The sequence below is a fragment of the Equus asinus genome, chromosome 22, assembly GCF_041296235.1.
Source record: "Equus asinus isolate D_3611 breed Donkey chromosome 22, EquAss-T2T_v2, whole genome shotgun sequence".
NCBI classification, from domain to species: Eukaryota; Metazoa; Chordata; class Mammalia; order Perissodactyla; family Equidae; genus Equus; species Equus asinus.
Window position 1 is genome coordinate 17,750,422 of NC_091811.1, and position 26,721 is coordinate 17,777,142.

At 40.7% G+C, this 26,721-nt stretch overlaps 1 protein-coding gene across 1 annotated transcript in view; it reads right to left on the bottom strand.

Moving 5' to 3' along the window:
- VWF (von Willebrand factor) overlaps positions 1-26,721 on the bottom strand; it is a 153,957-nt gene that overhangs the window by 32,980 nt on the left and 94,256 nt on the right. Inside the window, exons 29-38 of the mRNA XM_070495034.1 lie at positions 26,246-26,362; positions 26,013-26,153; positions 25,573-25,716; positions 23,554-23,715; positions 22,559-22,602; positions 22,069-22,246; positions 4,183-4,403; positions 2,817-3,009; positions 2,280-2,621; positions 326-525 (exon numbers count right to left, since the gene is read on the bottom strand). Of these exons, the coding sequence (XP_070351135.1) occupies positions 326-525; positions 2,280-2,621; positions 2,817-3,009; positions 4,183-4,403; positions 22,069-22,246; positions 22,559-22,602; positions 23,554-23,715; positions 25,573-25,716; positions 26,013-26,153; positions 26,246-26,362 (1,742 nt within the window). The remainder of the gene's footprint in view (positions 1-325; positions 526-2,279; positions 2,622-2,816; positions 3,010-4,182; positions 4,404-22,068; positions 22,247-22,558; positions 22,603-23,553; positions 23,716-25,572; positions 25,717-26,012; positions 26,154-26,245; positions 26,363-26,721) is intronic.

Consider the following 26,721-nt stretch of genomic DNA (forward strand, 5'->3'; position numbering starts at 1 on the left):
CATATAAAATACTCTTTTCCCATTCCCTTCTGGGTTCCTATAGCATTCTTCTTGCATGAATATAATGATGAAACAGTAGTAGTAGTAATGTGTTGTTAACACTTTGGTATCTGGTCACACAGCTAACACATGACAGGCCTGGGATTTGAACCAAGATCTGTCTGACTCCAAAACCATTATGCCATGCTGCTTCCCTATCCCTCAATGATCCTGTGAAGCGTCCACGCCTGCTGCCAAAGTTGGAAGGGGCCAATCACTGGGGAACATCGTCCTACTGACCCCAGAGGGAAGCAGCTCCTGAGGAAGTGAGAAGCCAGGCTCCTACCTGGTGCCGGACCCCATCCTCACTGACACACTGGGTGCAGGCATCTTCGGGCACACAGCTGCCTTCCAGCATGACTTGGTGTTGGGGACAGAAGCAGCCTTCCGAGGGATGGTCCCCACAGGAGCTCGTATTGCCCTCACAGTGCCGGGGACAGCCGAGCTCACAGTGGTTGTACACCAGGGATGGTGGGCATGACATAGCTGCAGATAGAGAAGGAAGTCACTCTCATGGGTCCACACCAACCAGAGGGAAACAGGCACAGCTAATTCAAGGTGGCAAACCATCTGACACACTTGCTGGGGCAGAGAAGGCTAGTTTCCAACAATTTTTATTCTCCCCGTTTTCCCTAGAACTAGAACTTTTAGCTGGGCACATGATCACCCAGAATAAAGACTACATTTCCCAACCTCCCTTGCAACTAAGTGTAGTCATGTGACTAATTTCTGACCAATGAACTGTAAGAGGAAGTTTGGAAACCTACAGCAGCCTCCGGGAATCTTTGTTAAAAGACAGCTATGCATGCCCTTTGTCCCTCTTCCTTTCTTCCCTCATCCTGCCTCTTGGCACGTGGATGCGATAGTTTAAACCATGAGGAACAACCACACCCAAGTGAGGGCAGAGCGAAAACGGAGAATCCAGTTTAAGGCCCAGAAACAGCTGGAGTCGCCTCTCTGATCAGCTGTGAGACTGAATCTTACTTCTCTGTCACTTGTAGCCAAATTTAATCCTGATTATGCGAACCTGTGTGTCCTTAGGAAGTCTGGTGGTTTTTGTCTTTTGAATACAGGCATATTTAATGCTTTTAAAATCCTCTTAAAATTAAATAAGGAATCCACAGCTATGAAGAGTTGCCTTAGGAGAGAAGCTAGAAGGCCACTCACTTCCCCAGCTCTGGCCCTGCTCAACCCCTGCCTCATGTTCTCACGGTGCCAAGGCAGGCGGCAGAGGAGGTTTCCAAGGATTTAGAGCGCCACGGGTTTTCCTGTATATGCACAATAAATAGCCAGGAGGTAGAAAAAGAAATTAGAAAGCAGAGAAGTTGCTATTGGTAACTCAAAAACTAACATTTGCCCCTTGATCTGCGGGCAGATTAAAAGGATGCAGTATCATACACATAGACTCAGAAAAGCAGAGCTGGAAGGAACCTCCGGGTATCTAGTCTAACTCATTCTAAGATGCAGAAACAGAGGTCCAGAAAGACTAAGAGAATAGCCGATCACCAGCTGAGCAGGGACTGGGAGGCCCAAGGCCTCCAGCCCCAGGTTAGAACTGCTGACAGCTCTGTGATAGACGACTATAAGACTCCAAGATGCTGGTACATATTGACTTCCCGCAAAAAAAAAAAAAATTCAGGGGTTATATTCCATAATTGAGGATGTTGACATTCAGTATTCTTTTCACTCCAGCATCCCTTGAGGGTAGAAGCCATACCTGATTCATTCTGGTGTCCCCCACATGTTAAATGATCAATAAATGCCAACTCCAAGTAGGGAAGCTGACCTTGAAGGAGACATTTGTACCCTAGCAATCCTGTGGTATTTGTAATTAAGAAGCTTTTTGGTATTCAAATGGAAAAATTCCACTCACCCTACAAAATCCCGCTCAGGCATGGCCTACTCTGGGAGCCTCTGCCAAAGCTTGGTGGAATTTCCAATTCAATGTGATTGGTTATTCTGTATTTTGATGATGCCTATATGTGTCTAATACATGAAAATCACATTTGAACTATAGAAATACTAATAGAAAGGATCGTGTTTTCCTTTACCTAGAAATTCTACATTCAAGTTACTTATATATCTACCATCTTATTTGATCCTAACTGGAATCCTAGGTAATGGGAAATAAGGGATTTTGATCTTCATTACCCAGATAAAGAATTTGAGGCCCAGAGAGGTTGAGCAGGCCCATAATTAATTGGTCTTCGCAACTTTTGGGAGTCCATATGGAGACTCACCACAGAAATCAGCTGTTCTCCAGTCAACACAGACACCATTGGTCCGACAGAGGTGGGCATAAGAAGCAACTGCCTCACACACTTGCTCCTGGTGGCAACTGTCCTGCTGGCAGATGGCGTAAAATGTGGCTGGAGCAAGAATCTTGTGGCATTCAGCAAACAGTGCTGAGAGGAGGACCTGGCAGTGGGAGCTGCTGGAGACAGGACACTGCTCCTCAGGAACAGGCTGGCATGTCTGCCCTGGCTGCTGCACAGTCCATTCCTGGATGAGCCTTTTCCAGTCGGTGGTGATCGTGCCATCCCTCAGCATGAAGTCATTGGCCCCATTCTCATCACAGATCCCTAGAGAAACAAAGAAAGACAAGAATGGTAGCCCTGGGTGCTAACTTATAGATGCCAAAGACCCGGCCATTCTGCATCCCCACCAGAGTCTGAACCTTGCTACTGGACCAGAAATATAAGCACCCAAGAGTCTTGAGAGTAGAGTAAGGAAGGTTTATTACTATAAAAGGGGGAGAGCAAAGAAGATGTTCTTACCACAGAGACCAAACATCTGTGAAGCAAAAGTCTTGGGGCTGAGCTGCAGCTGGAACTCATTGTTTACTGGAGTGAACGCGAAGATGTGGCCAAGATGGTTGAATCTGATCTCAAACATGATGGCACCATAGACGCTGACTTCCATGTTCCCACCCACGTAAGGGACAGGGACCAGTCTCCCATTCACTGACACCTGCCCGAAGAAGAAATGACTCATCAATAGTCAGAGCAATAAGAAACCCTAGAATTTCACTCTTAGCTTCTTCCCAAAGTTACTGGCAGTCCCTACACACTCCCCACACTCAACTCCAGTGTTACCCACAAACCCTAACATTCGGCAGCAGCTCTTCTAAGATAAAGGGGCTTTGCAGAGGAGACTTGACAGGAGAAACGACGATTACAATACTGTACAGACGGCCGTGCACCTGGAACCTGAAAGCCTGGAGTTAGAGCGAACCTTGAGTCTGTGTGCACACAACAGGGAAGGCTGATCCCTCCAGGCAGGCTGGGAAAGCGCCATTTTGCCGACTCATCAGGGTAGTGTCTCCAGGAGCACCTAACAGGACTATTCTAAGTCTTTTTGGTTTATTTATTTATTCACATATATATACTTTTTGGTCACTAGCTCTTTGGAGGCCCTACCATACATCATATCAAACATATTAAAATGCCCTCATATCCCATGAGGAATATAATATTTGCTGTAAAAATTTTGGAAAGCTTCTTATCCCTTTGATTTTAAAATTTTTGGCTAGGTGTTACTCATTTAATATATGACTAACTGCGATTTTTCAGCAATTACTCTACATATTCAAGAATTCTTACAAAATGAGAACATGTAACCTATAAGTCATTTTCAGGTAATGAAATATTTATGATTTCTAAATGAGCAAGTAAAGAAGTTGGCATAATGTAACCTTTTATAAATTTTTAATCAAACATTTCTTTATATCAGTTTTGTAGTTTTCTTCTTGAATTTTGGATCCATACATTTTGTTTAGGCCCTAAATATTTTCCTTTGGAAAGCTCACAGGGCATAGGCATTGGGCTTATAACTCCTGCTGGGTAAACAGTCCTGGTGTCAACCCCAATTTTCTACCAGTGCAAGAAACTGACACAAAATTCACAATTTAATGCTACCTAAAATTGACCCTTTCTTCCAAATCTGGGCCCAGAACAACTTGGAATCATGCCAAAACAAGGGAGAGGGCAAGAAGCCCCTCCTAAGAAGGTGGTGCTCTCCCCATTAGGCAGAAGGTTGAGACCTAACAAGAGCACCAACTCAAACCAATTGCCACCAGGTCCACGTGTTTCCCCAAAGTCCTGCTGCTGCCTTGCCATTGGACCCGCAGAAAGCACCTCTCACCTCCATGTCGCTGTGGAGCTCAACCGAGAGGCCATTATGCTTCACCTCGATGGACTTCATGCAGGCCTGCCTCGCCCCAGGGCCGCAGGCACCATTGTGGAGAATCACCTCCAGGTCCTGCTCCTTATTTTGAAGTAGAACATATGAACAGTCTCCAGTCAGCTTGAAATTCTGCCCATCAAAGGTCACAATGTGCCGGGTAGAGCTGCCCATGCACGCACCTGGACAGGGAGAGCAAAGGATGGGTGGGACATTATCCAAACTCCCATAATGCAAGGAGGCAGACATTACCAAGTTGCACACCAATAAAAGGAGCTGAGAGCTGAATGGGCCCTTTGAGTTCTTATAGTCTAATTTCCTCCATTTTACAGATTAAGACACTGAAATTCTAAGAGGTAGAGGGGCTCAGGTAAGTAACACTTGGCCATTAAATAGTTTCCTAGAGAATGTTTGGAGGAACAAGCATTACATAAAAATGTGGCAAATTATAGAACCATACTTCCAAAAACTTTAAATGTGCAAAGTGAATGATCTACTCCACAGGGATCCCTTGGCACAGGACACAAAGTTAAGTTCCAGGGGTGTCCAGAACTGTTGAAATCACAAGGAGCTACACAAACCATGAGCTCATAATCTCATTGTAAAGAAAGTTCACCTAAAGACACACGTGTCCTTTCAGCTGCCAAGTGACTAATGGTACAAGTGGCCATGTGTCTCCATCCCTTAAGATGTCACACAAGAGAAATATTTCTGAAGCCAAAACAAATGGCTGGGTCTCAGCACTGCCTCATTTGCCACTCATTCATTCACATAATCAGCAAATTCTCAAGGTTCCCATTAAACATCTTTTGGGAATGCTAATCATCTCACAGCTACATAAGATGCTTATGTAAAAATCCCCCATGGAAGGCACCACTGCCATATATGATTTGAAAGCTAATCTCGGACCTAATGAAGTTGGACATGAGCTTTCCAGACAAACCATGAGCACATCTACGGTGGTGGGTAAATGCAAGCACAAGAACTGAGAGGCAGATTCAGCGGGTCAGTAAGGCCACACTAATGCCCGCACTCACAGCCAGGCCTGGGCAATCTCTATCTGCACGTGTGACCTATATATCACGGCAGCGTGGTCACTGACAAACGATGAGTCTGGATACACCATTTGTCAGAGCTAAGCAGCCTCCCCAGGAGTTCTCTCACTTGGAATCTCCTAAGGCCCTGAGCAGTCAATCACTTCCAGTGGCAGTACTCAATACGACTGGCCTAGTGACATCCATGCTTATGCTGCAAATTACCCCAATACTCCAGCCTTAAATATTGTCAAATCTTAAGGAGTCCAGCCCAAATGCTCTGAGAAAGTAGTAAGTCACCATGCAAAGAAATGGTTCTAGCTCACACTTGGCAAGTTAATGGGAAGGGTTTGCCCACCATAAGATAAACTATTACAGTGAAACGGATACTTCAGAGCCAAAGGAACTCAGGATTGAATTCTGTCCCACTACTTATTTGCACTGTGACCTTGGAAAAATTACCTAACTTCCGTAATCCTCTCCTATGTCCTCTGCATAATAGGATTATAATAGCTACCTTTTAGGATTATTCTAAGAATTAACTGCAATATAGATCCAATGCCTGCCTAATAATGCATGACACACATGTGCATGTTTGACAAAAAAACCCCTACAAATCTTATGAACAAGTCAATGCCACAAAGGAAATCCAATAATTCATAGAAATAAGAAGGTTTCTGGATTGTAGATGTATGGAACCGGAGGTCCCCCTGCCCCAGAATACTGAACAAAATCACCTCCCAACAAACCATCACTTTGTACTCCAGTTCATTGATCAGTGTTAACGAAACATATTCCTGAACACATTCTAGTGTTCAGGACACAGAGAAAGTTAGGCTGAACCAATTACAATTAATCTCTGAGAGGAAAACAGTTCACTACAGAATAAAGTATATCACTTATAAATATCTCCTGAAGTCATTTATCTCCTCTCTCTCCTTTTCTTCAACGTCTTCCTACTCATCCTCTTTCTGAGTAACAACAGATCCATCTGTGACAGAATATTACATTAAAACTTTCAGCTAAAGTGTCAAAATAGGATGGATACCAGATACTGAAGCAAATTTTTAGACAGACAAAAATGCAAATGTTCAAAAAGACATCCAACCAGCCAAAGACAAAGGCAACTGCCCAGGTCCCCACGACCTTGTCAACCAAACCAGTACAGAGCAACAAGAGGAACAAACTTAACTTCATAGAAACCACGCCTCCAGCACAACTAGAAAACACAGAGGGCCCAAACTTTAATGTAACTGTAAATAAAATAGGAAGAAAATAAACACCAATCCCAGCAAACAATGTCTCATTCTCCTGCCACCAGCATTCGTCATGAGCAAGGGCAACTGAGGGAAGTTGTAGAGAAGAGAGAAGAGAGGAGCTAGCAGCAGGCCCAAAGTTTCTCTAATACCAGCCCTAGAAAGAGAGTCCTCAGTGCAGAAAGACTTAAGAAGCAGCTTAAAACAAACCCAGGGTTAAGAGACCATCTGACAGGCTCAGCTTCTGGGGGGAAGAGCAAAAAGGCATGGGAAGGCGCTATTTGGCAGTTGAATGGTGATGTTAAAAAAAAGAAGCAAAAGGGGAATTCTAGGAAGAAAAAGGACTAAAAGTCAGAGGACACACAACCCCTCAGCACATGTGTGCACGCACACACACACATCACTAAGGAAACAATTTTTCTACACTGACAGAAGAGCACGTCAGTGAACCAGAAATCTTGTAAAACCTCAAGTACATAAAATGAACAGAAGAAAATTAAGAAAGTCTATATAAAGTTACTTCAAAAAATCAGAAAATGAGAATCAATACTCCTCAGCTAAGAAAATTCCACCAAAACAAACAAACCATGAAACAGAAGAAACCTGTAAGACAGCACTCAAGCTAACTTAAATATACTCAAACACTTGCAAAAATGAAAACCGCCTTGAATGAGAATTTTTAAAACTAAGAAATATACAAAAATAAGAATCAATATAAATTGAGCTGCTTGAACTCAGAGAAAAAAATGGAAGCAAAAGGCAAAATCATCTCAGAAATAAAGACTAAATTATAAGGGTCCAAGGGAGAAGAGACCAAAAAAGAAATTTAGTGAGGCATAATTGAAGAAAAGCAAGAAACAACAAAGAGAATGAGAATGAGTTAATGACAGGAGTAAAAGAGCCAGAAAGAAAGTAATGAAAATGTAACACAGACAAAAAAAAAATCAAAAACAGAGTCCTTGAAAAACAAAAACAAAACAACGGAACAGAACTAATATTTAAAGGCTACAATCCATGAAAAGTTTCTTGAAATCAAAGAACTAAATCTACATATTGAAAGCACATGCCAGATGTCCGGAAAAATTAACCGAGAACAGTCAACTCTGAGACATATTATGGTAAAATCGTTAGATTTCAAGGATAAAGAAAAAATTCTCTAAATCGCCATACAAAAAAATCAAATAACTTACAAAGGCAAATAATTAGATTGTATCAGAATTCTCAAAAACAATATATAAAGCAAAGCAACAATGAAGTAGCATTTTCCAAAAACTCAATGAAATAAAGTGCGAATCAAGAATTTTAAAGTGGGTGGTCCTGTAGCCTAGTTGTTAAGTTTGGTATCCTCCAGTTCAGTTCCCGGGTGAGGACCTACACCTCTCGTTGGCAGCCATGCTGTGGTGGCAACCCACATACAAAATAGAGGAAGAGTGGTACAGATGTTAGCTCAGGGAGAATCTTCCTCAGCAAAAAATAAAAAGAAAAGGAAAAAAAAGAATTTTATAACCAGCCAAGGTGTTCTTCCAGTATCAAGTCTATAGAAAAAGAGTTTTAAACGGACAAAAACTTTTGGCAATCTGAACCCATAAGCCCTTCTTGAGAAATCTACTAGAAGACAAGTTTCCTCCAACTGAAAGATGACTAAGACATGTTATCAAAACAATGGAAGATTTTATTTATGTCATCACAGATTTAAAACTAAAGCAAAGGAAGAGTGGAAGACTAATGTGCAAATGTTACGTGCTGTAACAAAGTAGAAATAATGCAACTAAAAAATGGGAGGAGAGGGAGAGAGAATGCTGCAAGCAGAATAATCTCATTGATGACGTATAAGCAACAGGTAGAAGTTAACGGATGCTATTAAAAGTTAACAAACCTGTTAATGAATGATTAAATAAGAAAACAAGGGACTGGGATCATTAAAAGAGGTAAAAGTACAAAGGTAGAGACTAGAACAAAAATATAAGCCTTCCTAAACACCAGAAAAAGGAAAAATTAAAAGACAAAGAATACACACCATGTAGAGAGAGTAATAAAATAAAATATAACATAACAAACATATTTATAAAATATAATAGAGTAAGACTAAATATAATTGGCAATAAATGAAAATATGCTTAACTTGTCCATCAAAAGAAAAAGATTTTCAATTTGGCTCAAAATCAAGATCCAACTCCACGTATACAAAGGACATACGTAAAATTCAGAACAGCTAAAGAAAAGGGATGGACAAAGGATACCAGGCAATCAGCAACTAGGAATAGAGATTCTGATATCAGACAAAGGAGAATTCTAGCCAAAAAAAGTTGAAACATGACTAATGACAGCATTTGTGAATGCCAGAATTCACAATGAAGACATAACAGTTGTGAATATCTATGCATTGCAACCATCCTTATGAAGCAAAAACTACAGGAGATGCAAAGAGACATTGATAGACAAACTAATAAAAGGAGACTTTTACATACCACTCTCAGTATAAGACAGATGAAGTGGGCAAAAAAAAGTAAAGATATAGAAGACCTAAGAAACAAAATTTGAAAAGGTGTATCTTATGGATTATTATGGACTGAATGCTTGTGCCACCCCAAAATTTATGCTGAAATCTCAACCCACAATGTGATGGTTTTAGGAGGTAGGGCCTTTTGGAGTTAATTAGGCCATGAAGGTGGAGTCCCCATGAATGGGATTAGCACCCTTACGGGACTGTGAGAAAAAATTTCTGTTGTTAATAAGCCACCTATGTGTGTTATATATGTATGGATGGATGTATATATCAAACTCTACACCCTGATAATAGAAAATACACCTTCACAAAAATTGATCATATATTAGGTCACAAAGAAAATAACAGTAACATACCTAAAGTAGAACTATTACAAACAACACTTGATCACAGTGCAGTAAAACTAGAAATTATTTTAAAATTTAAAAGCATCAAAAACCATTACATTTGGAAATTTTAAATTCTATTATATAAATCTTGGATGAAAGGGGCAATACAAACTGAAATTACAGAATTTTTTTTAAAAGTAATGATAATGCTGGTGCCAGCCCGGTGGTGTAGTGGTTAAATTTACATGCTTCTCTTTAGCAGACTGGGGTTCAAGTGTTCAGATCCCGGGTGCAGACCTACACACCGCTCATCAAGCCATGCTGTGATGGTGTCCCACATACAAAACAGAAGAAGACTGGCACAGATGCTAACTCAGAGATAATCTTCCTCAAGCAAAATGAGGAAGATCGGAAACAGATGTTAGCTCAGAGCCAATATTTCTCATCAAAAAAAAAAAAAGTAATGATAATGAAAACACTACATATCAGACTCATTGGGATTCAATTAAAGTGATCATAGAAAAATTCATAGCACTAAACACATCAATAAAAAAAATAAACAAAATTCCAAGTTCTCAAAAACAGAAAACCACAAAAATAATAAACTAAAAGAAAATTCTAGAAAGGAAATAAAATAAAAAACATAAAAGCATAAATTAATGAGTTAGAGGATAGGAAATAGACATAATAAATTGAAAACTTGACTGTTAAAAACATTCACAACGACAAACAATGAGTTACCTTGAGCAAGAAAAAAGAATGAACAAATACACAAAATAAGAAATCACAAAATAAAATAATTATTAAAAGAAAATTCTTAAAAATATATTATAAAAGAGTACTTTCCAGACCTCTACGCAAGGAACTCAAAAATCTAGATGAAATGGATAAATTTTTAGGGAAATACAGATTACAATAGTCCCTCCATCCACAGAGAATATGTTCCAAAATCCCCAGTGGACTCCTGATATGACAGATAGTACCCAATTCTTTTATACTATGTTTTTCCACATACATACATACTTACGATAAAGTAATTTATAAATTAGGCACAGTAAGAGATTAACAACAATAGCTTCTCTTTGGTGTATCTGAATTGCCAGCATCACTACTCTTGAGCTTTGGGGCAGTTATTAAGTAGAATAAGGGTGACTTGAACACAAGCGCTGCGATGCTGTGACAGTTGATCTGATAACTGAGGTGGCTACTAAGTGATTAATGGGCGGGTTGCATGTACATTGTGGATCTGTTGAACAAAGGGATGGTTGATGTCCCAGGCAGGACATGGGACAGTGTGAGATTTCATCATGCTATTCAGAACAGTATTCAAATTAAAACGTATGAATTGTTTATTTCTGGACTTTTCCATTTAATTCTTTCAGATCATAGTTGACTGAGGGTAACTGAAACTGCAGAAAGCTAACGCATGGATAAAGGGCAACTACTGTACCAAAAGTGACTTCATTAGAGAGAAAAATCTTAAGTAAACAAATTTCCATGAAATATTAGAAAAAACTAGCAAGGAACTACTATCTCCACAAAAAGTAAATAAATAAAGTAAAATCCCTCTAGACCCAAACGTTTTCACAAGAAAAGTTTACTAAACTTTCAAAGACTTGATAGTCACAATGCTCTATAAATTGTTACAGATAATTGAAAATGAGCAGAAACTTCTTAAGGCTTTTTATGAAACAAGTCACAACATTGCTAACTAAACCAGGTAAAGATACTACCAGGAAAAAAAAAAAACTACAGGTAGGAAGCACCAGGAATGTGTTTCCCCACCTAGACAACAACTGCAGTAGCAGAATCTGTCTGATGCAATAAATCAACAGAAACTGTCCCTGAGAAGGACCAGATGGTAGACTTACCAGACAAAGACTTTAAAACAACTGCCCCAAAGATGCTCAAAGAGCTAAGAGGAAGTGGACAGAGTTGAGTAAATGACAGAGGAACAAAATGAAAATATCAATAAAGAGAGAGAAAACATAAAAAGAAATGAAAATGAAATTCTGGAGATTATTATAATTTTAGTTTGTAACTCCAGTTTTTGTTTTCTATGTGATTTAAGAGACTAACTCATTAAAAAATAATTATTAGTCTATGTTTTTGGATACGTAACGTATAAATATGCAATTCTGTGATATCAATAATTGAAGGAGGGTGGGGATAAAGCCATATAGGAGCAGAGTTTTTGTATGTTATTGAAGTTAAGCTGGTATAAATTCAAAGCAGAGTGTTATAACTGTAGGATGTTAAATGTAATCCCCATGATAACCACAATGAAAATAGCTATAGAACACACACAAAAGAAATGAGAAAGGAATTAAAACATTTCACTACAAAAAAAATCAACTAAACACAAAAGAAGACAACATGGATGAACCTCGAAAAGATTATGCTAAGTGCAATAAGCCAGTCAAAATAGGAAAAACACTGTATGACTTACATGAGGTACTTAGAGTCATCAAATTCATAGAGACAGAAAGTAGAATGGTGGTGGCCAGGGGCTGGGCAGAGAGGGAAAGAGGAGTTATTGTTTAACGGGTACAGACTTTCAGTATTGAAAGATGAAAAAATTCTGGAGATGGATGGTGGTGATGGCTGCACAACGATGTGAATGTACTTAATACCACTGAACTATACACTGAAAATGGTTAAAACCGTAAATTTCATTATGTATATTTTACCACAAGCTTTTAAAAATAAGTAATTTTAAGATTACACACAATATTGCTTATGAATATCAAAGCCAATGTACTAAAGAAAATATTACCAGTTTCCAACACCACATTAAGAAAATAATATACTAAACCAAGTGTGATCAACATTAGGAAATTCCTTCAAATACTATACTGTATTAATATACCTAAGGGAAAAAAATCATATGATTAGCTCCATAGATGCTGAAAAAGCCTTCAACAAAATTCCACAATCACTCCTGATAAAAACACTCAAGAAAATGAGAACTGAGGGATACTTTCTTAACATATAACAAAATATATGACTCTGTGTGTGTTTGTGTGTGTGTGTGTGAGCACACACATGTGTGTGTACACTTAGCCCTAAAGTGAGTATCTTAGTGGGGAAATATTAGAGACATTTCCACTAAAATCAGAAACAGGCAAGGATATCTACAATCTCTACTACTATTCAATATTGTACTAAAAAATTTGTCAATGCATCAGAGAAGAAAAATTAATTGCAGACACAACACTGATAAAGAAGAAGTAAAACAATTCTGTTTGCAGATGTTACAACATTCCACCTGGAAAACCATGGAGAATCCATGATAAAACAAACTCGATAATTAAAGAATTCAGACAGTAGGATATGAAATCAATACCCTTCATATATGCAAATAATAAATAGTTAAATAACATAATGAAGAAGAAAATAATTTTAAGTAGCAACAAATAAATTTAAATATTTGGAATAAACTTAACAAAGAATGTGCAAATCCTACATGAGAAAACTTTAAAACACTCCTAAAAGACAGCAAAGTCAACTTGAATAAGTGGAAAGATGCCCTCTGTTCATGGATAGGATGATTCAACATCATAAAGGTGTCAGTTCTCTCCAAGTTAAAGTATAAGTTTAACGTAATCTCAATAAAAATACCAACAAACTTTTTATGGAGCTAAACAAGTTGATATTAAAGGTCATGTGAAAAAAACAAACATGAAAGAATAGCCAGGACACGCTATACAAGAAAACTATGTGAGGTACTAGTCCTACTACACATTGAAACATACTATTGAGCTTCTGTGATTAAGACAGCATGGCACTGGTACATGAACAGCTCACAACCAGAGGAAGCAAATAAAAAGTCCCAAAATAAACCCACACACAGATATTTAGTACATGATGAACGTGTCATCTCAGATCACTAGGGAAAAGATGGATATATCAATAAATGGTGCTAGGACAACTGGGTAGCTATTTGGAAAAGATGAAATTAGATCCATACTTCACACCATACACAAGAACAAACTCCAAATGGACCAAGAATTTAAATGGAAAAATGAAACTATGCATGTACTAGAAGAAAATATGGGTGAATTCCTCTTTAACCTCACAGTAAGGAAAGGTTTTCTATCTATAACTCAAATTCCAGAGACAATAAAAGAAAAGATCGATAAAATATTGACTACATAAAAATAAAAAATTGTATGGCAAAAGAATCATCATCAACAAAGTCAAGACAAGTGACAAAAATGGGAGAAAATATTTGTAACACATATATCACAGACAATAGGCTAATATCTCCATATAAAAAATGAAGAATAAGGATTAAAATCCAACAGAAAAGAAATAACGTCCAAAAATGTCCCAAATCTAGGGAAGGAAATGGACGTCCAGATTCAAGAAGACCAAAAGATTCCAACTAGGATGAATTCAAAGAAATCCACACTGAGACATATTATAAACAAATTGTCAAATGTCAAACACAGAGAGAGACTTTGAAAACAGCAAGAGAAAAGCAACTCTTCGCACACAAAAGAGCCCCCACAAGATTATGAGCAGATTTCTCAGAAGACACCTTGCAGGTCAGAAGGGAGTGGGATGATACATTTAAAGTGCCACAAGGAAAAAGCCTGCCACCCAAGAATACTATATCCAGCAAAACTGTCCTTCAAAAATGAAGGAGAAATAAAAACATTCCCAGATAAACAAAAGCTGAGGGAGTTCATCATCACTAAATCCATCTTACAAGAAATATTAAAAGGAGCCCTTCAAATTAAAATGAAAGAATGCTAGACAGCAACACAAAAGTATATGAAAATATAAAGCTTGCTGGTAAAGGTAAATATATAGACAAATACAGAATACTGTACTACTGTAATGGTGGTGCATAAAGCACTTTTAATTCTGGCATGTAACTTAAAGACAAAAGTATACAAAGTAACTATAAAAATATATTCATGGATGAAAATATAAAAAGATGTTATTTGTGACTGATAACAAAGTGTGGGAGGAGAAGTAAGACTAGAGTTTTTGTATGTGACCAAAGTTGTTGTTATCAGCTTAAAATAGATTGTTGTAACTATAAGATTTTGTTATATAAGCTCCATCGTAATGAAAAGAAAATACCTATAGATGGTACACAAAAGAAAATGAGAAAGAAATCAAAGCACGTCACTACAAAAAACGTCAAGGAAACTGCAAAAGAAGAAAAGAGGAACAAAAAAGCTACAAGACAGACAGAAAGCAACTAACAAAAAGGCAATAGCAAGACCTTCTCTATAAGTAATTACTTCAAACATAAATGGATTAAATTCTCAATCAAAAGACAGAGTGGCTGAATGGATTAAAAAAAGAAAAAGCAAGATCCAACTATATGCTGTCCACAAAAGATCCACTTTAGATTGAAGGACACCCATAGGCTAAAAGCGAAAGGATAGGAAAGATACTCCATGCAAATGGTAACCAAAATAGATCAGGGATGGCCATACTTACAATAGACAAGATAGGCTTTAAGTCTAAAGCAGTCACAAGAGACAAAGAAGGACACTACATAATTAGAAAAGAGTCAATTCACCTGGAAGATATAACAATTATACATGCACCTAAGATCAGAGCACCCACATATGTGAAGCAAACATTGACAGAACTTAAAGGAAAAATAAACAGTGACATAACAGTAGGAGATTTCAATAGCCCACTGTCAATAATGATAAAACTTTCAGATAGAGAACAATTAAGGAAACAGAGGACGTGAGCAACACTATAACCAAATGGACCTAACAGACATACACATAACACTCCACCCAACAGCAGCAAAGTACACATTCTTCTCAAGTGCACGTGAAATAATCTTCAGAAAAGATCACGTTAGGTCACAATACAAGTCTTAACAAATTCACGACTATTGATATCATACCAAGTATCTTTTCAGGCCACAATGGAATGAAACTAGAATTCAGTAGCAGAAGGAAAACAGGAAAATTTACAAATCCGTGGAAATTAAACAACACACTCTTAAACAACCAATGGGTTGAGAAGAAATCAAAAGGAAAATTAGAAAATGTATTGAGACAAGTGAAAACAAAAACACAACACACCAAAGCTTATGAGATGCAGCAAAAGTAGTACTGAGAGAAGTTCACAGCAATAAACACTTACATTAAAAAAGACAGAAGATCTCAAATTAACAATGTAACTTTACACTTCAAGGAATTAGAAAGAGAAGAACAAACTAAGTTCAAAGTTAGCAGAAGGAAGGAAATAAAGATCAGAGTAGAAATCAGCAAAATAGAGACTAAAAAAAATAAATCAACACAAGTAAGAGTTGGTTTTTTTAAAGATCAACAAAATTGACAAACATTTAGCTAGACTAACTTAAAAAAAAAGAGAGAAGATGCAAATAAATAAAATCAGAAATGACAGAGGAGACATTGCAACTGATGCCACAGAAATGCAAATGACCATAAGAGACTACTATGAATTATATGCCAACAAATTGCATTATAAGTAAGAGGACTGAATTAGTAATCAAAAGTCTCCCAACAAACAAAAGTCCAGGGCCATTTAAAAAAGAATTAATGCCAATCTTCTCAAACTTTTCCAAAAAATTAAAGAGGAGGGATCACTTCCAAACTTATTTTATGAGGTCTGCATCACCCTTATGCCAAGGCCAAAGGAAGACCAAGAAAAGAAAACTATAAGCCAACATCGTGATGAATATAGATACAAAAAACGTCAACAAAATACTAGCAAACCAAATTCAGCAGCACGTCAAAAGGATCATGCACCATGATGAAATGGGATTTATCCCTGGGATGCAAGGATGGTTCAACATATGAAAATCAATCAGTGTGATACACCACTTAACAGAACAAAGGATAAACTCACATGATTATCTCAATAGATGCAGAATAAGCATTTGACAAAATTCAACACTCTTTCATGATAAAAACTCTCAATAAACTAGGAGTAGAAGGAAATTATCTCAACATAATAAAGGTCATATATGAAAAGCTCACAGCTAACATTATACTTGGTGGTGGAAAACTGAAAGCTTTCCCTCTGAGATTAGAAATAAGGGAAGGATACCCACTCTTGCCACTTCTATTGAACATAGGACTGAAAGTTCTGGCCAGAGCAATTAGGCAAGAAGAAGAAATAAAAGACATACAAACTGGAAAGGAAGGAATAAAATTATCTCTGTTCACAGATGACATGATCTTACACAGTCATGCATCGCTTAATGATGGGGATACATTCTGAGAAACGCGTAATTAGGCAATTTTGTCAGTGTGTAAACATCACAAGGTGTACTTACGCAAACCTAGATGATACAGCCTATTATACACACCTAGGCTATATGTTATAGTTTATTGTTCCTAGGCTACAAACCTGTACAGTATGTTACTGTACTGAATACTGTAGGCAACTGTAACATAATGGGAAACATTTGTGTACCTAAACATGGAAAAGGTACAATAAAAATATGGTATAAAAGATACAAAATGGTACCCCCGTATAGGGCACTGACCATAAATGGAGCATGCAGGGCTGGAAGTTGCTCTGGGTGAGTCAGTGAGGGAGTGGTGAGCGCATGCGAAGGCCTGGGACATTACTGCACACGACTGCAGACCTCACAAACTCTACTCACTGAGGCTAAAGTTATTTTTAAAAATATTTTTCTTTATTCAATAATAAATTAACGTTAGCTTACTGTAACTTTTTTGCTTTTTAATTTTTTTAAGTTTTGGACTCTTGCAATAACACAACTTAAAACACAAATACATTGTACAGCTGTACAAAATATTTTCTTTCTTTACACCCTTATTCCATAAGCTTTTTTCTATTTTAAATTTTTGTTTACTTTTTAAACTTTTTTGTTAAAAACTAAGACACAAACGCACTCATTAGCCTAGGCCTACACAGGGTCAGGATCATCAATATCACTGTCTTCACCTCCACATTGTCCCACTGAAACTTCTTCAGGGGCAATAACACACTGAGCTGTCACTCCTATGATGACAATGCTTTCTTCTGGAACACCTCCTCAAGGACCTGCCTGAGCCTCTTCCTGAGGAGGTGTCACTCTTTTCAGAAATATGTCCATGGTGATTTGCTTGCTTTGTTCCTTTTTTTCATCATATCTTGCCTGTAAGCAGATAATGCACCATGAATGTTCCTCTCTATTAATGAAAACCTTTCAGCATCGGGGTCCATGTTTTCAAGCTTTTTAAGGAGCTTGTTGAGGTCTGCAAAAGCTTCTGCTAAACCCTTCACTGTAAATTGTCTTGAGGGGGTTCTTCACTTCACATTTGTTAGGATCACCATTATGAAAAAACAAACAGGGGTCAGCCTGGAGGCTGAGTGGTTAAGTTCGCCCACTCCGCTTCCGTGGCCCAGGGTTTCACCAGTTCGAATCCTGGGTGTAGACATGGCACCGCTCATCAGGCCACGCTGAGGCGGCATCCCACATAGCACAACCAGAGGCTCTCACAACTACAATATACAACTATGTACCGGGGGGCAGTGGGGAGGGGGTGCTTTGGGGAGAAAAAGGAAAAAAAACAAAAAAAAAAGAAAATTGGCAACAGATGTTAGCTCATGTGCCAATCTTTTTTTAAAAAAAGAAGGAAACAAACAGAAAATAACTGCTGGGAGCCGTGGCTACATCATTTGATCGGCTGTTTGACAGGGTCCAGCCGATTAACGCCGAGGGGTGCAGGGTCACCCCTTGGTGAAGAATAACCGGCCAGCCCCTCACATAGTTCTGAAACCTGTGCTGCTTCTAATTGCCCTTCATTCCTTTTCCTTTCTTAACCTCCAGTTTTCACTCCTTTGGGTGGCTGCTTGGGAGGCACTACCTCCTGGGAAAATTAGATATCTTAAGAGAATGTGACCACCTGCAGGTAACTTTCAAGATATTTTTCAGTTAATTATTGGAGGACCACACAGTCCCATTTGAGACAATCAGAAAGGAATCCTGCCCAGATAAGATGTCGAATCAGGTTTATGACCTCTGTCTGGTTAATGTTTCCTTCTCCCTCCAGTTCTTTGTCTAAATATATATATGCATCGTCCTTCTAAGTTTGCTGGTTAATTGGATGATCAAGAAGTATCTACATATTATTCTTGACCTTCTGCTTTCTGTTAAAATGTTATAGAGGTTTTCTCCTAAAAGCAATAAATAATGAATAATTGATGAGTAGAAGGGCCGAGGGGCGCAAGAATGCCCCTCGGTGAAGAATGGCCGGCCGACACCCCTGATATTTTCTGAATTATATGCATGCTTTCTATCAAGGTTACGTGTATACTTATTTCTGTTTTTTATTCTTGAAGATATATAGTTTAGCTTAGTTTTTCAGCCCTTTGCTTTACTAACAAAGTGATACTTTCTCTGGCAGTGTGCTTAAGGGACTGTTAGCTCCACAATCAAAAAGACAAAGGAATGCTTCCACCCCCTAAAGGGCACGAAAAAGTAAAGATGTTTAACTGCCCGCTGAGAATGCAGATAGCCCTGGGGATAAGACACCCTGGAGTTGCCTTTTGTTCCCATTAACCATCTACACTAATGGCGTAAATGATTGAGGGAGGCAGGGATGGCTCCACCAGGATGTAACCAGACGAACTGCTGTCCTGTCCGGAGGCCTGGACCTTCTCTCTTTGATTTAACTTTACCATGAATTACAACAGACGCCTAGGTACCTATCTCCTTTAGCTTAGAGACAACAAACACTAGTTAATTGCGGAGAAGACTACCATTAACCTTATGCTCTATAGAATAGAATGCTAATAAATATTCTTGTGCTCGTTTTTTACTTCCTTATCTCTCTGAGAATATTTGTAGAACTATTTCTGTACTAATCCTGAAAAATATATAAATGATACTTGTGCACAGTAAAGTCGGACTTGCTAACACCAACCCAAGTCTCACGTCCCCTTTATTTCCCCCTCACTCATCGCGCCGACGCCGTCCATCCCTCAGGAACCTGGACTCCGCCGGGCGGGACCCCGGCAAATAACAAGTGTTGACAAAGATGTAGAAAAATCAGAACACTTGTGCATTGTTGGTGGGAATATACAACGGTGTGGTCACTGGAAAATAGAAGGTGTACTCTGGGATTAAGCCAATATATAAACATATTGTGGATAATGGGAGCCAGGCTTCTCGCTGTCTGAGAAAGGAAGGAATAAGACATGTCAAAAGGACACAAGAGTCAAGTCGGAAGGCCTCTCAGTGGCCAAATCTGGGACCATTTGAACAAGAAAATAAATAATGCTGGTAATTCATTACACCCCATAGAAAAAAAAGAACCCATGAGTCCATATTGATACAAATAATTGAATTAATAAATGACAGAGCAGGAAAAACTCTTCCTTTCAGTGGAATTCCAACTAGTAAGTGGGGAGGGAATGACAGAAATCGAAATCACTATCTGGCAAACACCACAGTAAAAACTGTCTCAGGCAAGAACCATCAATGCACGCTAAACTGAGCGAGTAAAAGTATATTTCCACAGTGTCACAGTATCTCAGTATGTGATAATTATTAAATACAAGGAGGAAAATAGTAACTTTACTGTGGAGAAACCTGGTACACACCACCTTAACCAAGCGATCAAACTGAACATCACCAGTACTGGGAGAAACTGGTATCATGCGCCTCCTGATACATCAAAAAAGACACAGCATGTCTTCTGGAGTATTCTTGACAAAATGTATAGCCTGAATTTAACCAAAATTGAGGAACATTCTACAAAATTACCAGATAGAACTCTTCAAAATGTCAAGGCCACAGAAAAAAAAAAAAAAGACTAAGGAATTGTTGCAGATTTAAGGAGACATGCAACTAAATGTAATGTGCGATTCTGGGTTGAATGCTACATTTGAAAAAAGGATGTTAGGACAATTGGCAAAAACTGGATAAGTTAATAGCATTTTATGGATGTCAGTTTCCTAATTTTGATCCTTATATTGTGATTACATAAGATATTACAGTCTGTTGGAAGGTATACAGGAATTCTTTGAATTATTTATGTAACTTTTTAATATCTTAAATTATTCAAAATAAAAAGTTTAAAATGTTTTTCAAAAAAATAGCCAAAATCTAGTCTCCTATCTAATCACTTCTGAAGACTTTCACTCATTTTAAAGGTATAAACAGAGTCAAGAAGGGTACTGAGGGATTGGATCTAAGAAGAGATTGATTTGAAGAGAGCGGCTACCACATTGTGAGTCTCACATCCCACATGCCCCACCAGGGACAAATGGGACACCCAAGCTGAATGAGCAGGACTCTCAGGAAGCCACTCCAAGAGATGGGTTTGTGTTCCTCACAGTCACAGAGAACACTGGACCAGTGTCTGACATGTGCCTGAGGAACGTAAAAGAAAGAGGCTCTGGCTATTGGCTAGAGGTGGCCAGGCAGCAAGAGAGAGATGTGCTGCTGTTTCAGGAAGCAGGTGTGCTCCACTCCAATGGGGGGGCCCAGGAGCATGAACCTGGGGTCAGATATAGGATCTACAGAAGTAATGATGGCCCAGGGTTGTTCTAAAAGTGACCCTGTCTAAGAGAACTCCTGCGATAGGAGAAGGAGGATCCCAAAAGATAAAGAGAACCTGTGAGGGGTTGAACGTAAAAAAAACCCAGAAGCGTGGCAGGGAGAAGCAGCAGCCACTCAAAGGATATAGACTACTTCTTCCACAGCACATCAGAGAAACGCAGCAAGGGAGCATCTTAAGAAACCTCAAGGGAGCAGGCAGGAAAAGTGGCTGCCTTAACCACCCGCCAGGCCAGAGTGCAGAGCCCTCTCACAGAAGCCCCGTCATACAGGAACCTGAACCCCCTTCCAGCTCCTCCCTCCCCATGTTCTAAGCTGGGAGAGAAGCTGACCACGCCCCTTTCCCAGGGTCAGGCAGCCCTCACTGGGATAAGGGAGGTGTTTTAACTCTCACTCAAGTTCAAAGTCTTGATTGTTAGACAGGAGTGGTGTCTGATTACCAAATTGAGACTTTGTCTTATGACTTAAAGTGACCATAGAATTCTTTATGAATCAACAGAAATGACATGAGGTCTAGTCGAGTTCTCATCGAGGCCAGAGAGAAACTGTATCCCACTAAATAAATTCTAAAGGGAGAGTGAAATGTGAATTACAGCTTTGATTTCATCCCACAAGTTGTTTCTGTTCAGCATCGTAATTATGATCTATCCCCTGCTGAGTAGGGATTATCATGAACAGTCATCTCTCCCAACCGTGAGACAGAGGGCTAACCCACCCCCATGGATGAATGCTCTCCACAGGTTTGCACGAGATGGAGTTGACTATGTCCTCCTCTTAAACCAGGCTACTGTGACAATATAGCATTGCACTCAACCCACACACAGCTATGGATGTGATTGCAGCTTTCTGGGGGCATCTCTCCCACCACTATAATTCTACTGCCTAGATTCCTAAAGGCTGACTTGCCAAGAGCCAAGCTGAGCACTGAGCTCAGAAAACCAACTGTTCCTTTTGCTTATGCATAATCTGGGGAAGTGCCTTCCAAGGACACAGGAAGAGAACTGTGATCCCTGAGACGGAATGAAAGCCCATCCAGAGAATGGGAGAGGACGGGAATATGGGTGAGGGTAGCACGGTGCATATGGTGAGGAGGGAAAGGGTGCCTCTGGCTGGTCAGCTTCTGGTCTACCTTTGTGCACAGCCAAGCTAAAAGCGCTGCCCCTTTAAACTGCCCAGGCTGGTGAAGCAAAGGACTCACAGGGGCAGGTCCAGCGGCAGCCACAGGTCTCTTCCACCTTCATAGGGGACTGGCCGTTGGGGCATGAAGGCCTCGGCCCTCGATCACAGTTGACCCGATGACTCTTCAGCAAGGTCTGGCCATCTGGCAGGCAAGTCACCGTGTGGCACTGATCTGGCAAGGTCCAGACGTCCCCAGGCTGAGGAAGAAAGAACCAGATTCAGGCAGGGAATAGGATGAGGCACTCCAACTCTAAGCCCATCCACCAGGCAACTGACCCCCTCTGAGGATATAGTGACTAGGATTTGGACACGAGCCTAAATGGCCAGACACAGGAAGCAGAAGGCAAGATTTACAGGTGGAACCCACTTCCCAAAAAGTAAAAAACAGGATATAACAGTAAGAGGGAGAAATGGACCAAGACCAGAAGAGGCAAAGTTAACCAGGGGGAACAAGGGCCCCAAATATACATTTCTGATCTTTCTTTCAAGGTCAACAGAAAGGAACTTACCCTCTTCTCATTCCCATCCTCATCCATGCAGACACTAACAAACCCTGAAACAGACATGAATAAGGTCTGAGTCCCCATCGTCACCCAGAAATTCTAAGCTGTACACAACGTCTGCTTGGGCCACCTGGGCTAGTCCTTGAGTCGACTTAACTCCAAAAAGAATCTGTGTGCGCTTAGCAGTGAGGATGCAGGTACCCTAGATTGAGAGATGGCCATCCCATGCTTCTTCCCGCATGCTTTGTGGTTATTAATGATTATGGTGATAACAACACTGACAATATGGCAAGAACTACAGTTCATGATGCCTTTTCACAGTCAATATCTCCTTTTCCTCTTTCACATGTAGCTCAGTGCCCAGTGCAGGAAGAGGGGAGGAAAGGAGGCCATGAAAACTTGAAAGAGATCTTGGAGATGCCTACCAGGAAAGCTATCATGTAGCAGGAAAGGGCAATACCTCTGCAGCAGGTTTTGACTCATAGCTAATTACATTAGGAAAATACATAAAACCAGGTTTTAAAAAAGCACATATATGGTAAAAAAAAAAAAAAAAAGTTTCTAACCTTAAATCAACTTAAACTGTGGTACTTTGATATGAGATCCTATGTTACTATATTTCTAAAGCCCTTTATGCCCATGCTGAGGGTGAGCACCGGGCATGGGGTAAGACCATGATGTGCAGGATGTTGGGGTTCCTGCTTCTGTCTTCTACTTCTTTTTCCCAAGATCCCTCTGCATAAATAAGCTTGGGCTTTCTCTGCTAAAGTTTGGATGGACGGTTAGGATGGAAGGAGGACTATGCACAGAGAACTTTCTGGTAGTACCTTGGAGGTTTGTAGCGCAAACCTCCCATCAACAGAAACTTAAAGATCCTGGTCTAATCAGAATCTTCATTCAAGGTCAAATCTCGTGCATGGGCACCCTCTGGTCTCTAGAATGGGTTTTGCTATCTTTGGTTCTGTTTTTGAGGGGGTTAAGAAAGGTATTACAATACTCACCAGAGCACAGCTTGCGGAGGAAGGAATTGCCCAGCAGGACGGTGGAGAGGTCTTCAATTCGCTGGAGCTTCACCAAGTTGGAGCTGGCCCCTGAGCCTGCCAAGATCCTCAGCTGGGCCTCATCATACCGATCCCCAATTCCAATGGGGAACACTCCCACTCCTAGGGTTAGCAGAGAAAGAAGAAGGGGTCTGTATCCACTTGCTTTGGTCAGGTGGGCTCAAAATAGACTGGCCTGATGTCATACCCAGCATCTGTCTGCAGCCTCATGTTTTCCAGACTGGCCACATACACCAACCCTGGGAGAAGGACATTCGATCAGTCAAAAATGCTAACAAGCTCCCACTCTGTGTCCGGTACTATTCTGAGCCATGGGGATACAATGAACCTAGCAGATCAATTCTCTGTCCTCATGGAGCTGACACCAGGGAGAGACACAACAAACACAAAAATAAGTAAATATCTAGTATTTCTGATGTGGATAAGTGTTTAGGAAAAACCAGAATGGGATAAGGAGGATGGGAGTGCCCCAGGGTAGGGATGAGGGTTACTGTTTCATACAAGGTGGTTGCAGAAGTATTCAGTGAAAAGATGATATTTGAGCAGAGACCTGAAGTGAGGGTGGAAGGAGCTAAGAGGATACCCCAAGCAGAGAACGGCGAGTGCAAAGGCCCCAGAGCAGAAGTACAGTTGCATACACCAGGATGGCTGACACAGAGCAAACAAGTTGGGGAGTCAAGCACAGATCATGCAAAGCTTTGTAGGCCACACTAAGGACTCAACATGCTCTCTGAATGAAATGAGAAGCCAGCCAAGACTCTGGAGCAGAGGAGTGTCATGAGCTGACTTCAATTTTAAAGAGTCACCACAGCTGCTGTGTTGATCGTGAACTGCAGGGGACAAGGGAGGAAGCTGGGGTCCCAGTTAGAAAGCTACGACAATAGTCCATGGGGGCTGGGGTCAGAGTGACAGTGGTAGAGGTTGAATGGTGTGGTGGGATTTTCAGTATAGTTTGAAGATGGAGCTATACTTTGCTGATGGATTGAATGGGGTGAGGAGGGAGGTATGAGAGAAAAAGAGAAATCAAGGATGCTGACATTTTTGACCTGAGCAACTGTAAGGATGGAATTGTCATTCTCTAAAGTGGGAAAGACTGTCGGAGGAGATTTGGGCGTGAAAGTCAGGAATTCTGTTTATACTGAGTTGTCTGCTAGAACATCTAGGTGGAGTTGAGGTGAGAGACCCAGGCTGGAGATAAGAATTTCGAAGTCAGTGGTATATAAATGTGTTTAGAACCATGATACTGAATGAGACCACCCAGGGGGTGAGTGTAAGAAGAGAAGAGAAAATGTCACAGGGCTGAGCCTGGAGCACGTGTGCGCCCACTTACAGATGAGAAACTGGGGCTCTGAATGGTTCAGTGACTCGCCCTAGATCATGTCTGTTTCCTCCAGACCACAATTGCTCCCTTTCTTGATGAAAGCCTTTCTTTGGATCCTCGATACTAAAGGAAAAACATCTCCATCCTGAAATTCCCCCAATTAGTTCTCCAGAAAGTTCCAGGTATTTGCAGTTTTCTTAAGGTTACAGCTGATTTTCTGCTAGCAACTTTTCAGCTCCTGTAAGCTGGGTGCATCATCCAAATACATATCCTTTCCCTTTTAGGATCCTTTTCCCTAAAATAATCGATTTCATAAATATGTCACATTTATTCAAGAATACCACTTTAAAAACGCAAGGTGCAGAGGTGTGACCCACCCCTGGACACAGAGGGAAAATATGGAGAAATTAAAGGTTACAATCTATCTAAAGCATGCAGACAAATGAAGGATAAACACACATTTATTACTCTTTGGTTTCCAAATAACACAGGTATTGGACAATTTCCTGCTGCTTGAAACCAGCCCACATGTGGGCGTTAAGCATTTAAACTCAGCCAGAACATCCAAAAGTAACCCCCGCCCACTTTCAATCCCCTGGTAGTTTAGGAGGCCTCGGGATTGTACGCTGGACACTTACGGTTGGCTCTGGCCGCGTCGGCTGCTGCATCCACCAAGTCCGTGGAGACCTCCATGACTAGGATGACCACCACCTTAGAGGCTCCAGGCCTGGCACCATGGATTTCTGAAGTGACATATCGCACAGCAAAGGCCAAAGCATCCCCTGAGAATGGAGAGTAGACCACACCATGTCAGTCCTGACTGCAGGACATGGTGTTTCTGAAGCCACTGCGCAGCCCCCCTCACCATGGGTCCTTAGGTCATTGAAACTGAATGGTTCAGAGACTCAGAGAAACATGTGAGTGAGATGTGGAAGGGCAAGAACCCCTAGGCCCTCACTTTACAGAAAAGGAAACTGAGACCAAGGAGCAAAGTGACTGGCTGAGGTCACCCAGACCCTTATGCCAAGAATTAGGACCAGATGAAGCTCCTGCATCCCACCCCGAGGCACCACGTTACCAACTTGGCTGGGGCCTCCCTCCCGCTGCATGGGGTCCACGAGGCTCAGTAAACTGGCTTTCTCCTGGGGCACGTTCCACGGCACGTCAATGGTGGTGATGCTTCCGTACTGGAGCACTGACACCCGAGTGAGCTGAGGACCTAACAGGAAAAAGAATATGGGAATCATGCTCAGGATCAGGTGGAGCCCCAAGACAGCCTCTTCCTAAACCTACTTCCAGAGCATCACTCACCTATATTGGCTTTTGAAATGAAAGCCTTGGCGAAACTCTTCATTTTGTCAAAGTCAGAAGCTGGAAAGCTGGAGGAGCCATCCAAGAGGAGGACCACATCCAGGGGCTGGCTGCAATCTGCAAAGAGACCAGGATGGTGAGCACACAAGCGCCAGCAGAGGGACTGGCCACCAGGCCCCCTGCAGCAGACACCTGCATTCACTGGGCTCCACGGGGCGCCACCGACTACACAGCACTGCAGAGGGAGGTGTCTGCTCTGCTTCTGCATGGTGGCAACACGGGCCAGGGATGAGGGAAGGGGACCCGTGAGCACCCAGATGTAGAGGCATTGGGAAGACTTCAGCTCCACCCAAAGGCTGTTTAAATGTGTGCAGAGGAAAGCAAGCGGTATCGCTCCCTCAGGCACAGAGTCACAATCACAGAGAGGAAGCAACGCTGGCCTGAACGCCATTCTGAGATCTTAGAAGATGATGCTA